A 15,490-nucleotide genomic window follows, 5' to 3' on the forward strand; every position below is an offset into this window, starting at 1 on the left:
TTATTATGCAGGGTGACAAGGGGGTGTGGTCTCTGAAGACCATATTCACACGGCGGCCATTTTGCTATTAAGTTAATGAAATGCCAACCCGTTTCTTCAATGCAAAATGCAAAAATGGCCGCCATGTGAATATGGTCTATTATTTCGAATTCCATAGTGTAAAATAATACCAGTCAGAGCTCCAATAGCTTTTGTCCCCCCCCCCCCCCTCCACACCTCTCTCTCCAACAAAATCTTGTCCCCCCCTACTGACAAAGGCTAAAATCACTCTATGTGGGTGAGTGCGTGCGTGCTTGCGTGCGCGTGCGTGCGTGCGTGCGTGCGTGCGTGCGTGCGTGCGTGCGTGCGTGCGTGCGTGTGTGTGTGTGTTTGTTCAGCGTCACTGCATGGTAAAATGCTGTTCATTTTCATTAAGCCTCAATCCAAGCCTCATTACATCTCACTGCTGAAACGATCAAATGTCTTTAAAAAAACACTGGTCATGTGATCAAAGTGTGTGTGTGTGTGTGTGTGTGTGTGTGTGTGTGTGTGTGTGTGTGTGTGTGTGTGTGTGTGTGTGTGTGTGTGTGTGTGTGTGTGTGTGTGTGTGTGTCATTTGTTTGTATTGTGCATCGTTCATATTTGGTTTATAACAGTAGATATACATGTATATATTATATAATAACATAAATATAATGTACTTACTTCCTGGGATCGCTTTGACATGAAGTACAGAGGAGAGGATGAGGAGGGTGGCTGTAATCTTTATCATCACTGAACTGAATTTAAGAGATGGGAATAAACAGATGAGAATAAACAGATGAGAATAAACAGATGAGAATAAACAGATCAGAATAAACAGATCAGAATAAACAGATCAGAATAAATAAACAGATGTTTACTGAAAGAGAAGTTCTGGAGTCTGAAAGAGAATGAAGGAGGACTCGTTCTTTAGTTCAGAAGAATCAGCCAATCAGATTAAAGATATGATGTTACATCATCTGTTTCTGGAAAGAGGACAGTCTGGATTATTGCACATATCATGAATAGTAAATAGCTGCTGCTGATGCACCTTATGTCTCCTCATGTACATACTGTATGTAAATATCTTTGTTTAATTCATTTTTTGTTCTCCTTGCCCCTCCCCCATCTTATTTTCTTTCTCTTTCTGAAAATAACTAAAACGATGGAGCTGTACAAAAAATAATTTCACCCACTTCTTTACACCTTTAACCTATGATGTGACAATAAAGATGATTCTGATGAAGAGAAACACAAGAAAGAAAGAAAGAAAGAAAGAAAGAAAGAAAGAAAGAAAGACAACTTGTATCAGAAAGTAAAATATCTGGTCACTTCAGAAGAGAAAACCCAAATAAAATGCTGGAGCACTCCACTGGTCTACTCTGCACATATGTATTATTATGCAGGGTGACAAGGGGGTGTGGTCTCTGAAGACCATATTCACACGGCGGCCATTTTGCTATTAAGTTAATGAAATGCCACCCCGTTGCCACCCTGTTTATTCAATGCAAAAATGGCCACCAGGTGAATATGGTCTATTATTTCCAATTCCATAGTGTAAAATAATACCAGTCAGAGTTCCATAGCTTTTGCCCCCTCCCTACTGACAGAGGCTAAAATCGTGTGTGTGTGTGTGTGTGTGTGTGTGTGTGTGTGTGTGTGTGTGTGTGTGTGTGTGTGTGTGTGTGTGTGTGTGTGTGTGTCAGAGGCCAAAATCGTGTGTGTGTGTGTGTGTGTGTGTGTGTGTGTGTGTGTGTGTGTGTGTGTGTGTGTGTGTGTGTGTGTGTGTGTGTGTGTGTGTGTGTGTGTGTGTGTGTGTGTGTGTGTGTGTGTGTGTGTGTGTGTGTGTGTGTGTGTGTGTGTGTGGTTGAAGCTCCTCACTGGAAAGTCCCCGAACTTGTATTTCACTTCCTGATTCACTCAACAGCCAATCAGAATTATTGGGAGAGAGATGGTAACCGAGTGCCGCGCTATGAGCTTTTAGATCTATTTTGTTTTAAATTGTGAACATTTGTGCAAATCTTTGAATATACATTTTTTAAAGCGAACATTCGTAATTCAAATCTTTGCTTCTGGGGGTCCCTGGCACAACATATTTTGAGATGGGGGTCCGCGGCCACATACTTATCAATGTGGGGGTCCTTGGCACGAAAAGGTTTGAGAACCACTGGTCTAAATAACCCATTAAGACCGGGAACGCATCTGTGTCATTTTCAGATGTCTTTGGCTATTCAAAAAATAGCAGATATACAAGCTCATAGTGCGGCACTCGAGATCTGCTATTTATTTTTTTTAAACCATGAAAATTTGTGCAAATCTTGTTCTTAAAGCAAAAATGTGTAACTCAAATCTTTTTTAGGGGTTATTCTGGGGATTCTACAAATGTCTTCTAAATCCTAACAGTTCTTTTGAAAAAACGTATGTATAGGCTATAATATCAGGTTCTTTTTTCATGTCAAGGGCCCCCAAAATTATATATATTTGGCCGCGGATCCCCATCTCAAAATATGTTTTTCAAGGGACCCCCTATAGAAGCAAAGATTTGAGTTAAAAATGTTTGCTTTAAAAGATTTGCACTCATTTTCACAATTCTTCTAAAATAGCAGATCTACAAGCTCCCGCTATGAGCTTGTAGATCTGCTATTTTTGAGTAGCGGCAGTGGCTCAGGGGTAGAGTGGCCAGATGGGAACCGTGAGGTTCCCAGTTTGATCCCGGGCTCCCCCAGAGTTAGTGTCAAAGTGTCCTTGAGCAAGACACTGAACCCCTAATTGCTCCCGATGAGCAGGTTGGTGCCTTGCATGGTTTCCTCCTCTATCGGTGTATGAATGTGTGTGTGAATGGGTTAATGTAATGCACAATCTATGTAAAGCGCTTTGGATAAAAGAGCTTTATAAATGCACCATTTACCATTTACAATTTAGCCAAAGAAATCTAAAAATGACATACGATACGATAATACTTTATTGTCAGTTCACAACAAAATTTGTCTTGCGACCCAGCAGCCATGTATGCAACAATAAACAGTGCACACATTTGACATGACACAAGAAAACAAAACAAAACACATACATAAAGACATACAAAGACAAGAGCAATGTCCACCTCTCAGCCTACCCCAAGCCTACAACTCCTGATTAAGCCTCAATGTCGTCTGATGGACAAAGGACCTCTTCAGTTTGACCTTATTGTATGTAGGAACACTGTATCTCCTTCCTGAAGGCAGCAACCTATATTCTCCATACAAAGCATGGCTAGTGTTTGAAGTGATATTCCTTGCCAACCTTATCATACTGTCATTATACGTATATGTATAGAGCCTCTGAAGTGGTTGTCCAACAATCTTTGAACAAATGTTCAGTTGCTGCAGCAGTTGTGACTTTAAGGCTACAGACAGACATCCATACCAGGTGGTACTACAGTACTACTGAAGAACACTCATAATAACAGAAGTGAAAAACAAAAGAAGAATCTGTCTACTAGCACCAAAATATCTCAGACGGCAAAGGAAATAGACTCTTTGCTTTTTCTTCTTACCCACTGATTCAATCTGGTCTTTCCATGACAGAAGGTGGTCAATTACTACTCCTAGGTATGTATACGAACATACCTGGTTGATCTGTTCACTATGAATAGTAATGGGGGATCTGTGTATCTCTAGTGGGGCACCAAAAACAATCTCCTCTGTCTTTTTTGTGTTAATGATAAGAGCGTTGTTATCACTCCACTCCACCACCTTATTTACTCTGTGTTGGTGCAGTCCAGGATCACTGGAACTATCCAAAAGAGAAATCAAAACTGTATCATCAGAGTACTTTAGAATGTATTGGTCTGGTTTGTCAGTGCGACATTCAGACAGACATTCCTCAGTACGACAGCTGTCAGTATACAGGGTGAAAAGTAAAGCTGAGCTTACACAACCCTGGGGAGCACCAACATTAGTAGTTAATGCTGCGGAGAGGGCTCTGTTCACTTTCACCCTCTGTACTCTGTTAGTAAGGAAGGAAGCATACCAGTGAATTAAGTATGGATTCAGTTCCAACTCTACCATCTTTGACACCAGAATATCAGACTGTATTGTATTGAAAGCTGAAGAGAAGTCTAAGAACAGCACCCTTGGATGATTCTTATTAGACTTATCTAGGTGTTTTGTAATGAAGTGGACCAGTGTGACAACCGCATCCTCTGTACCGCAACCTTTCTTATAAGCAAACTGACAGGGGTCGAATTTGTCTTTAGTTATACTTACAAGATGTTGCAACAGTATTCTTTCCAGTGATTTCATGATCACTGAAGTGAGAGCTATGGGTCTATAATCTTTATGTTCTTTTGGACATTGGATTTTGGGTAGTGGTTTTATGTGTGAGGTTTTCCAACACAGAGGAATTGTGTCTACAGAGGTTTGAAATATTGGTTGCCACACAGGAGCCAACTCAGATGCGAAGTTTTTGAGGAGAAAAGCACTGCACTCGTCCGGCCCATTAGCTTTCCTTGTGTTAGTACACCAAAACACTTTTCTGACATCCTCTTCAGTGATGATAATTCTGTCTGAGGGGGCAGGTGTTACAGCCTTAAGTATTTCAGTGCACTTAGAGGAATCGCCTAATGATTCATGGATGCGTCCCGGTCTTAATGGGTTAATTAAGAACAATGCAATGGTGAAAGGTTCTGCAGATGATATTCTGCTGACCGGCTGATAGGAGGGGGGTCATGGGGTCGTTGCTATGATCACAGCATGGTGTCAGTGATACTGGACACCAAGTGTCCACACGGCACCGAGTGCCGCGCTATGAGCTTGATCTGCTATTTTCTTTTTATTGTGAAAATCTTTCAATATATATATTTTTTAAAGCGAACATTTGTAACTCAAATATTATTGCTTCTGGGGGATTCTACAAATGACTTCTAAATCGTAACAGTTTTCTTTTTTTTCTTTTACTTATGTTGCTATATATCAGTGGTTCTTCAACTTTTTCAGGTCAAGGACCTCCCAAAATGAGAAAAAAAAACTGAAAAATCTGAAAATGTTTTGTTCCAGGGACCCCCGAACGATTTGAGTTAAAATGTATTAAAAGAGTTTTCAAAAAAGAAAATAGCAGATCTACAAGCTCATAGCGCGGCACTCTGTGCCGTGCTATGAGCTTGTATATCTGCTATTTTTTAATAGCCCAAAGAAATCTTAAAATTCCCCGTCTAAATGGGTTAAGGCACTTGAAGGAGAATCTCACAAGTGTGTCTTTTCCTGTGAATATACCCTCACACCAGGAAGCATGCATTTTCTATATTTATTAAGACCGGTAAGGGTGCATCCACACATAAGATGCAAGTTGACGCTAGTTGTCTCAAGCCCTTGTTCCGGTTCCGGCCGTTACTTTGATATCTTCCGGGGCTTTGAGCAGCTGGAGGGCAGCGCCGTTTTTCAGGAAGTCTTGTTCTTTGACTAGTGCTATTTGTACAAGTGAGGACAGACGAAGTGTAGTTCTTTGACTAGTGCTATTTGTACAAGTGAGGACAGAGGAAGTGTAGTTCTTTGACTAGTGCTATTTGTACAAGTGAGGACAGAGGAAGTGTAGTTCTTTGACTAGTGCTATTTGTACAAGTGAGGACAGAGGAAGTGTAGTTCTTTGACTAGTGCTATTTGTACAAGTGAGGACAGAGGAAGTGTAGTTCTTTGATTAGTGCTATTTGTACAAGTGAGGACAGAGGAAGTGTAGTTCTTTGACTAGTGCTATTTGTACAAGTGAGGACAGAGGAAGTGTAGTTCTTTGACTAGTGCTATTTGTACAAGTGAGGACAGAGGAAGTGTAGTTCTTTCACTAGTGCTATTTGTACAAGTGAGGACAGAGGAAGTGTAGTTCTTTGACTAGTGCTATTTGTACAAGTGAGGACAGAGGAAGTGTAGTTCTTTGACTAGTGCTATTTGTACAAGTGAGGACAGAGGAAGTGTAGTTCTTTGACTAGTGCTATTTGTACAAGTGAGGACAGAGGAAGTGTAGTTCTTTGACTAGTGCTATTTGTACAAGTGAGGACAGAGGAAGTGTAGTTCTTTGACTAGTGCTATTTGTACAAGTGAGGACAGAGGAAGTGTAGTTCTTTGACTAGTGCTATTTGTACAAGTGAGGACAGAGGAAGTGTAGTTCTTTGACTAGTGCTATTTGTACAAGTGAGGACAGAGGAAGTGTAGTTCTTTGACTAGTGCTATTTGTACAAGTGAGGACGGAGGAATAGATAGCACTACTCAACATGAAAACATTATACAATATTAATATTATCCATATTATCGAGCAATATGAAAAAAAAATAGCCAAAAATAGCCGACCTACAAGCTCACAACGCCTCGCAATAATTATGAATGACAGATTCACATGGTAGAAGACTGCAATTTAGAACAATAAAGCACAGAGAAGTTTTGTTTTTTGTAGCCCACGTTTGTATGTGAAAATGTAGAATTAATTAAAAAAAACGTCCCATTTATAATAATTAAATGTATTCTGCTGTTCTTTATTATGCTCATTATACTATTATCTTATCTTATCTTCATATAGCTGGTCCTGTGTCGTGTTGTGTTGTGTTGTGTTGTGTTGTGTTGTGTTGTGTTGTGTTGTGTTTGTGCTGGAACGTCTGCCTTGCATTTCCCCTGTAAGAAAACTACAAGAGACAAACCCGCCCAGTGGAGAGAACACAGGATGTATCTGTCCTATTGGTTGGTGCCTATCACTTCCACGGCCACGGCCAAATACATATCTAAAAATGTTTTCTAAATCCTAACAGTGTGTTGCTATATCAGTGGTGCTCCAACTTTTCCATGTCAACGACCACCCAAAATTATATGTATTTGGCCGCGGACCCCCACCCCCATCTCAAAATATGTTGTTCCAGGGACCCCCAGAAGCACAGATCGGCTTTAAAACATATTTATATTAAAAGATTTGCACAAATCTTCCACGATTAATAACAAAACAAAAAAGCAGATCTACAAGCTCATGATAGCACGGCACTCTGTGCCGCGCTATGAGCTTGTAGATCTACTATTTTTGAACAGCCCAAGAAATATTAAAATTACACAGATGCGTTCCCGGTCTTGATGGATTAAAGAAGAAAATATTACGAATGTAATATATATAAGAAAAGTAGCTTCTTAAGATTTAAAAGCTAAAACTCCTCAGTCGTTGCGTCTCGCCGGATATCACGTGGCAACGCGGAAGTCAAGACGTGTAGCAAAAACTACATTTCCGGCCCAAAAAACTACAAGATACGCTCTGGCCTGGGACACGGTAAAACAAAGACGGGGCATTGCGAAAATGCCTCCCCCCTCAAAAATAAACAGCAACACGAAACAGCAGGCCTACATTATCTCCCCATGAGACTCATGTTACAGTAGATGATGCTTTAAATTTAAAACCGTTTACAAAGTCAAGAGGCAAGACCGCTTCATTAATCCCATAAACAGCCACATTCTAAAACTGGCTCTTAAAACAAAACATAACCGTTCTATTCCCCTCCGTGGGTTTCCAAAGATCAAAACCAACTTCATAATTACACAAACATGGAACATGGATCCGGACGTCTCTCTCTCTTCTCCTCTGCTTTATTACAACCTACCAGCATGGTAGCCTGCAGTTTACTGCCTCAATTACACCACAAAGGCTAACAGCTAAGCTAGGCTAGCGCTAGCTAGCCTTTTGCCTCGTGCCTAAACAAGAGGAGAAGATGGAGGCGCCTCGTGTCTGCGGCCTATAGGCTGCGGCCTACCTGTAGCAGCGGACGATCGCCACCGTCTATGCCTCCTGTGCCTGGGACCCAACCACGCGTGGCTCGCCCTGAACAACCCAGGAGACGAGGACGCGTGTAAGCCCTGCGATTCGAATCAGGTGATCAACTGGAGCATCGCCTTTCCAGAGCCAGAGGGCTGGCGGCCTCCAGCAGCAGCAGCAGCGGCGGCGCTCACCCCGACGCTAGCCTGGCCATGGGCTCCACGGCGTCGGTGTTGAGCGCAGGCCTTGGGTCCGCAGGACTACCGCGACAGGATGCCCCGAGGTCCAGCGGTGCCAGGAGGAAGGTCCGGAGCGAAGCTGCACCTGGGGCGTTATCTTCGGTGCCGGACCAGGCCACCCCAGCCGAGGCCAGTGGGCCATTGCTCGGCTGCTGTGTCCCTCCTTCCTCTCCCCCCTTCTCTCTTCTCGCCTGGGGCGACACACTGACGCCAGAGGGCAGCTCGGAACGGCGAGGACTTCGGGGGAGAGGACGCCTTCCGCGACGAGGAGGAGAACGAGTTCACCTCCCACCGGGCACAGGAGGTAACGATGGCCAGTCCGTGTCCTCCTGTGCCTGCAGCGATGAGGGCGGAGGCTCCTAGCCAGGCAAAGGAGCCTCTCGAGCCTGTCTCGGCCGTGCTGAAACGGGCAATCTCCAGATGCGGCCTGGAGCAGCCTTTGGAGGCCGTAAAAGTGTCCATCGGTCTGAATCCTGTAACGAACAGGGAGCCAGTGGGGGGCCTCCACCCTCCAGGGGTGGAGGGTGGAGGCCCCCCACATTGAAAACCAAATTGTAAGCCATCAGACCAAAAACATCTGCCATCAGTCGGGCTCCAATCATAAAAGTTCTACCCTTCAGAGATTGGTACCTCCACCGCCTACTGTTAATAATAATAACAATAACAATTAACAATAATAATAATAATAATGGCATTTCAATGTCTTGTTTCTAATTTCTCCATGTCTTTCCATTGCATTTTCAATATGTCTAACAACATCTACTCCCACCAACACTTTTTTCATCTCTCCAACACTGACATCTGCTGGAGATTTTTAGTGGGGATAAAAAAAACAAGTCGCTGACAAGAAACCATTGACAAAACTAGTTGTCAATAAATATAACTGAACAAAATGGTCATTTTAAATACTTTTATTAAGATAAAATACATCTTACAAGGTACAAAATTATACAAATAGGTTATCTGTAAGGACAATGCTGTAGGTTGCAGTTTTAAGAAAACCATAAAAAGTTTAAAATAAAAGTCTCAGTCTCCAATGGTTGATATTGGTATTTGATTGTTGGGACCCGGCTCACCGGCCGGTCCCGCGGACCCACTCTACCCACAGAACCGATAGCAACATTCCCACTTAAATCTACAAACCTTACTTTAATGGGTAAAACATTTGAACCAATCTATATGGTATAGTATGTTACAATATAACTAGTACATGTGCAGTGGTTGGAGGTGTTCCCTTCTCTTCCATTGAGACATTTAGACCCTGGTGTTGGGTAGGACACCTACTGGTTACACAAGTAGTGCTGCCTGAAGGTCATAAGTGCAGTATCTCCTCTGGAATGCCTTCTTGGAAGAACAGCAGGATTTGTCTCTCGTGCGGGAGACCTACTAGGTTCAAATCCTGGGTAGTACATTAAAGTTACACATTGCAGCTTTAATACCAAATGTTCCCCCGTATAGAACCACGGTATGCCTTCTATCAATGGCACCACTTTGTGCTCACCTATTGCTTCTGTTCTATTTTGTTTAGTTTTTTATTAGAGTAAGAACCATCACACATCTTTGGTTTGCAGGTAATACATTCACAATAGACACTTGAGTGGTTATTAATGTTATAGCAATGAATAGTTACGGACCATTTTAATAGTTTAGTGCTGTTTCCTGATGTTAGCACTATTTGTTCAGTGTTCAGTGATGAACTCTCCAGCACCCCCAGTTTCATTGATTAGACCAATAGGTTTGACATGAAGCTGTTCAGAAGTTAAGTGAGGCTTTGTGAGAAGCACCACTGTCAATGGACAATCACTGTTCAAGTTCATTAGCCGTAGTAGGCGAACATTGGTCGAAAATAGGCGATCTACAAGTTCACAATGTCTCGCGTTGTGACCGTGAGCTTGCAGATTTGCCATTTGCCATTTTCAGCAAATGCATTTGGTGTAGAGGGGAAAAAAAGGAGGGGGACCTAGTATAGGCCCCTGAGGGACACCGGTCAACAAAGTATGGTATATAATAAGGTAAAGTGGTTAAAGTAAATGAGTTATGCCTTGCCCCATAACCAATCTTATTACAAAGTTGCATGATGTTGCGTAAACGTACAGGTCTTTTTATGAGCTGAAAAAGACCTGTCTGTCACCACGCTTAGTCGTGCGAAAAGTTAATTAGTTCTTCCTGTTTAATTAGTTCTTCATGGCGTTGCGTAACTCCTGTAAGTTCCAACGTTGCGCCTGGAACTTACAGGCATTTTTATGACATAAGCCACGCCTCCAGTCCAGACCCCCTTGGGCCAATCAGTGGCTATGTTTACATGCAGAGAATTTCCTCAATCCTCAATGTATTTTATTTACCTGTGCCCTGAATGCATCAATGTGTTGAAAGTACAGTATGTAGTCCTAACTTCTTCACGCGAGAAGTCCCGTTTAGCATTAACAATGAAAGGCTCCTGCCTCTCCTGTCAATTCTAAGTTATACTTGGTTTGCGCACAGGATATAGCTGATCTCCAAGCTCGCAACGTGTCGCGCTGTGACGCGTTGTGAGCTTGTAGAACGGCATTGTTTTTCGGTGCGCGACACATGATCACAAAGCCTTAAATGCCATGTTCCCACAAGTTCATGTAATGCTACTGTATCTAATGTGGCTCATTATATCTGCCGAACGGCTGCAGCCGGGGAAGTACGAACTCTTGTAGCAAAAAGGGGAAACGCCTTGGAAAGTTGATGCAAAAACTGGGCAAATGTAGGAATGATACGAAAAAGGCCATAAAGATGTCCCAAAATCCAAGTCACTCATTGCAGAGGCATAATAGTACATCATGAGTCTGACTGTTTATGATGTGACTGGCCTGTCTTTCTCCCAAGCGCCTCTCCGCTGGCCCTGCAAAAAAAAGAAAAACTTCCTCAGAGGTCCGCCGTCGTCCGATACATCTGCAGCGAGGTCACCTCCACGTCCTGCACCTTGGCGTTCTGGGGGCGTCCCGTGGGGCTGTAGCCAGCCGAGCGTCCCATGGGACTAAAGCCCATGGTGGCGCGTCCCGTCTGGCCGAAACCCGACGATCTGGCCGCGGCGGGGCGGTGCAAGTAGCGGGCCGACGTCACCAGGTTCCCGTAGCCCCCCGTGTGCGAGAAGGCGTAGCCGGAGCGCCGGGAGCTGGTGCGACGCAGGCGGGCACGTCGGGGCGGAGGAGGCGGCGTGGCTTTGGCCTGTCTGACTTTGAACATCACCTGGAATGTGGAGAGTTATGTGAGATATGCGTAAATATACAATTTGTAGCGCTCCCTTTTCGTACGAGAAAATAACCTTTCTTATATATGCAGGGCCACCATGTTGGAACTTTTTCTGAGTGCCAACAAAAATGGGTCCGGACCCCTGCTCCAGACCACCAGATGTGGTTCCAAATGGACCATGTACCTCCCATCACAATAATATTATTGTGATGATATTGAATTGCGTCACTCAAACAAATATACTTGTCGCACCCTATGTGAATGCCCCTCAACAACAGGAAATGTACAGTCAAGACAATGTGGAAGTTCTTGATGATCTATGTAATCCACGCGTGTAAAAATCTATTTGTTGCAGCTAATGATTCAATTATATCAGCAATAAGAGAAGTTTAGAGTTGATCGATATTTGCATTTGGCAAAAGGAGTAGTGTAGCGAGAGAAGTGCTGAGACTACAATTGGGCGCTCCTAAAGTCCCAACCTTGAATTCTTAATGAGATGGTCAATGTGTCCACACATTGGAAGAAAACAAAAGCAAAAACCTGATATTGTCACTGTCGGGTGGAAACCATACGTCCAAAACAGTATAACGTTTTTAATTCACTTACAAAAACACACAAAAAGTTTAAATATGGAGGTTTCTGCCCGACAGCAACAATATACCAAATGATTATCTAAGGGCGAATAGGCCTGTGGCACTGCATCTTTCTGTATGTATTACCTGACAGTGTCAGTTTAATAATCATTTCTGTCTATTCATGTTGAACAGGTTGTTGCTGTGCTCTCTGTCTGCATGTAAATCGCACGTTTTCTAACAAATGGATATTATAATAACATAATATAATATTTATATAAATAAATAAAGTATCCATGCTGTGATTGGCCAAAGGCCACACCTTGTCGTTGATGGTGGGACAGAGCTGGATCAACAGGAAGCGGTAGGTGACCACAGGAAGTATACACAGGATGGAGGTCAGGAGGATGGTCAGCCACATGTTGGGCTGGTTCAGAGAGTTCCTGGCTGTACCTGGAAGCACACACACACGCAAACATACACACACGCACGCACGCACACACGCACGCACAAACAAACACGTGCGCACGCACACATACGCACATGTTTACTTAGCAGACTTTTGGAAAATGTACATTGACTTACAGTACATTCATTCTACATCTCCTAAACTTAACCCGAAAACCTAACCCTTAACTTAACCCAATGAAATTCAGTAAAAAGTTAATTTGGGTACATCAACATTGTCCCCATTCAGACAACAGTCCTAATATAGGCAATATTTGGGGGAAATGATGTCCCCAAATTATGGCCTAGGTCAGTATTCCACACGCACGTACAGCAATTCTTGGAAATGGATTCCATGGAGATGCAGCACATTAGAAATACACCAGTTGCCTTCAGCACTTAAGTCATATTTTATACTTCTGTCACTTGAAAATAGTGAGTATAGCTGATATTTTTTCGTATTTATTTGCAACCATTTTCAAAACAGGGATGCTAGTGGTTAGTATAGAGTAAAAGCTCCTCACTCACCTATGAAGGGGAAGGACGAGGGGACGATGAGGTACATGCCATTGCTGTACATGGTGAAGGTGACAGCGAAGTACATGGCCAGACTGCCCACCACGAAGAACGTGTTGACCGCCGTCCAGTACGCCATGTCCAAACCCAGCTACACGCCCAGGATGAGGTGAGACAGGACCGAAACGGATAAGCATTATTCACCATGCACAACTTTCTATCGACGGGATTAGACTTGTTTTTATTGATTTTATTACTGTTGCTATGGTCTTTTTATGCTTCCACCGTGACAGCCGTGGCCGGAGGCATTATGTTTCCGGGATGTCTGCATGTACGTACACATCGTTGCTGTCGGGCAGAAACCTCTTATCTCCAAATTCGAACTTTTTGTGTTTTTTTGTACATTAACAACCTATACTTGATAATGCAACTACCGCGTCACACAAAAGTCTCAAAAGTAGCTAATTTACAAGCTCGAAACACGGCTCGAAACGCGGCTCGAAACGCGGCTCGAAACGCGGCTAGAAGCGACGCGTTTCGAGCTTGTAGATCTGCTACTCTTGCTATTTTTAAATTTGCATCCTGAAAAATAACTTTTTGGGAGGTTTCCACCCAACAGAGACTACATGTACATAATGTACGTGATTCCATCCCAAACCTTACTTATAGAGGTCAACCTATACTACCCAAAAGAACGGATCTCTGTCAGCAAGCGATTTTCACTTCCTAAAAAGTGGAAACCTGAGAATCCATGTGACTGGGAGTACAGCGGGTTAACTCCTGTTTTTGAGCAAATCGTGCACTTTTTGTAAGAAGCGTGAAATTTTTAGTAAATAATATAATATTAATTTTCAGAAGGGGAGGGAAGTCAGATTTGACCTCTGAGGACCGTGAGAGGTTAAATCTGTATAATATACTTATTACTATGTAATTTGACCTTGACCTTGATTTAACGTATGTCCTTGGGTTCTGGCAATCTCCAAAGTATCATCAAATGAATGGGCAACCCCAACTTAGTTGGAAAGAATGCCTTGAATGTTTTTTTTTAAGTATTTAGACATTCAGACCCTGTAAACGGGCGGCCATCTTGGATTTGACCCCTCAGAGGTCAAATTTGACTTCCCTCCCCTTCTGAAAATGTGTGTTATATTATTTACTAATTATGCTGAAAGTTTCAGCCTTCTTACAAAAAGTGCACAATCGTATTGCGATTCCGCTCTACTAGGACCTTTTTTTGCCATAACATACCTCAACCAAATGGTAGAAAGGGCTCAAGCAGGTTGAGTTAAGTTCAGCAATGTTTTCAATGAGACTTAGTGACTTAAAATGTGCTCTACCAATTGGTTGCGCAGACTGTTAAAGGGTTAAGAGAACATGAGGCACAATTATGTTTTCTCATTCCTTTATTGATATTGTGACATTCCATTCAAACCAAGCAAATTAAAGGCAAAATCTAACATCTGAACTTCAAACCATTCATGATCAGGGGCTGCAGATCCCAGGGGGGAAGGAGGGGACATGTCTGACATGTTCCTCCAATAAAATATTTAGAAATAAATGATATGATCTAAAATATATATTTACAAGAAAGTGATTCCACTTTTGAAATAATTCTCCCATACAGTAAACACAATACTTTTTGAAGGGTTAGCTTTTGCCACCCGTGTGTCCTGATCATCAACTACTGCCAAATAAAGAATCCACAAGCTTCATCATCATCATCATCATCATCAACATCATCATCTTCATCACTTGTCCACAGAGCTGTTAACTAGTTTAATGAGTGAAGTTCAGCCAATATGAACGGATAGAAACACAACAGTGGAGCTGAAAAACGGAAATATAAATAATACTGACCAAGGAATATTTAAACTGTCAGAATTAGACACATATTTTGTTCTTTACTTTAGTAAAGTTTGCACGACCTTTCTGTTATTGTTGACTCTCATCATGTCACTGTCACACCCTGAGCGCTCATTCTCCTAATTAACATAATTACAATTAATAATTAAAACCTCATGGGACGATGGGACAGGATAGACTGAATGTATGGATCATGTATTACATTGAAGTTTATACATATAGGACACATTTAGGACACTTCACCATGTGTCCTTCAATTAGTGTTGAGTAATTAATGATTGTTTATGAACTGACAGGAAGCCCTGTCCAGTTTTCTAAGCATTTTAGATATCGATAATTTACAGTAGATATTGATAATAAACGGAAGGTATTGATTACTGGATGTATTGATCATTAGTAAAATCAGGATCCAAAAATAAGAACTGAACTCTGTGTTGGTGAAATTATTGATTAGAATGTTCCTTGTTCGTGCCCCCCCACCACAAGTTGTAATGAGATCTGCTCCCCTGCTCATATGAATGATTACATATAACTCATTACTTAATATAAATGATTGCATGTCATCAGTGTTTCACATTAATGTCATAGACTGTGGCAGTCCACCATTGTCACCTCAGACCACCCTAGAGGGCCTAGGTCCACCCATCATCTCAGACCACCCTAGAGGGTTTAGCTCCACCCATCACCTCAGACCACCCTAGAGGGTTTAGGTCCACCCATCATCTCAGACCACCCTAGAGGACCAGGTCCACCCATCACCTCAGAACACCCTAGAGGTGTCTAGGTCCACCCATCACCTCAGACCGCCCTAGAGGACCAGGTCCACCCATAACCCCAGACCAACCTAGAGCAGTGGTTCTCAACCAGTGGTCCGGGGACCAC

General features: G+C 42.6%; 1 protein-coding gene across 1 annotated transcript; it reads right to left on the reverse strand.

Moving 5' to 3' along the window:
- Positions 1 to 10,883: 10,883 nt before the first annotated feature.
- Positions 10,884 to 12,887, reverse strand: LOC308089087 (putative phospholipid-transporting ATPase IM; the record flags this gene model as incomplete). Its single annotated transcript, XM_080433659.1, has 3 exons — positions 12,758 to 12,887; positions 12,105 to 12,235; positions 10,884 to 11,207 (listed from the first exon to the last, which is right to left on the reverse strand). The coding sequence occupies exons 1-3, from the start codon at positions 12,882 to 12,884 to the stop codon at positions 10,884 to 10,886; spliced, it is 582 nt and encodes a 193-aa protein (XP_080289785.1). The 5' UTR covers positions 12,885 to 12,887.
- Between the last annotated feature and the right edge of the window lie 2,603 nt (positions 12,888 to 15,490).

This window comes from Gymnoscopelus braueri (genome assembly GCF_963280865.1).
Source record: "Gymnoscopelus braueri genome assembly, chromosome: 7".
Classification (NCBI taxonomy): domain Eukaryota; kingdom Metazoa; phylum Chordata; class Actinopteri; order Myctophiformes; family Myctophidae; genus Gymnoscopelus; species Gymnoscopelus braueri.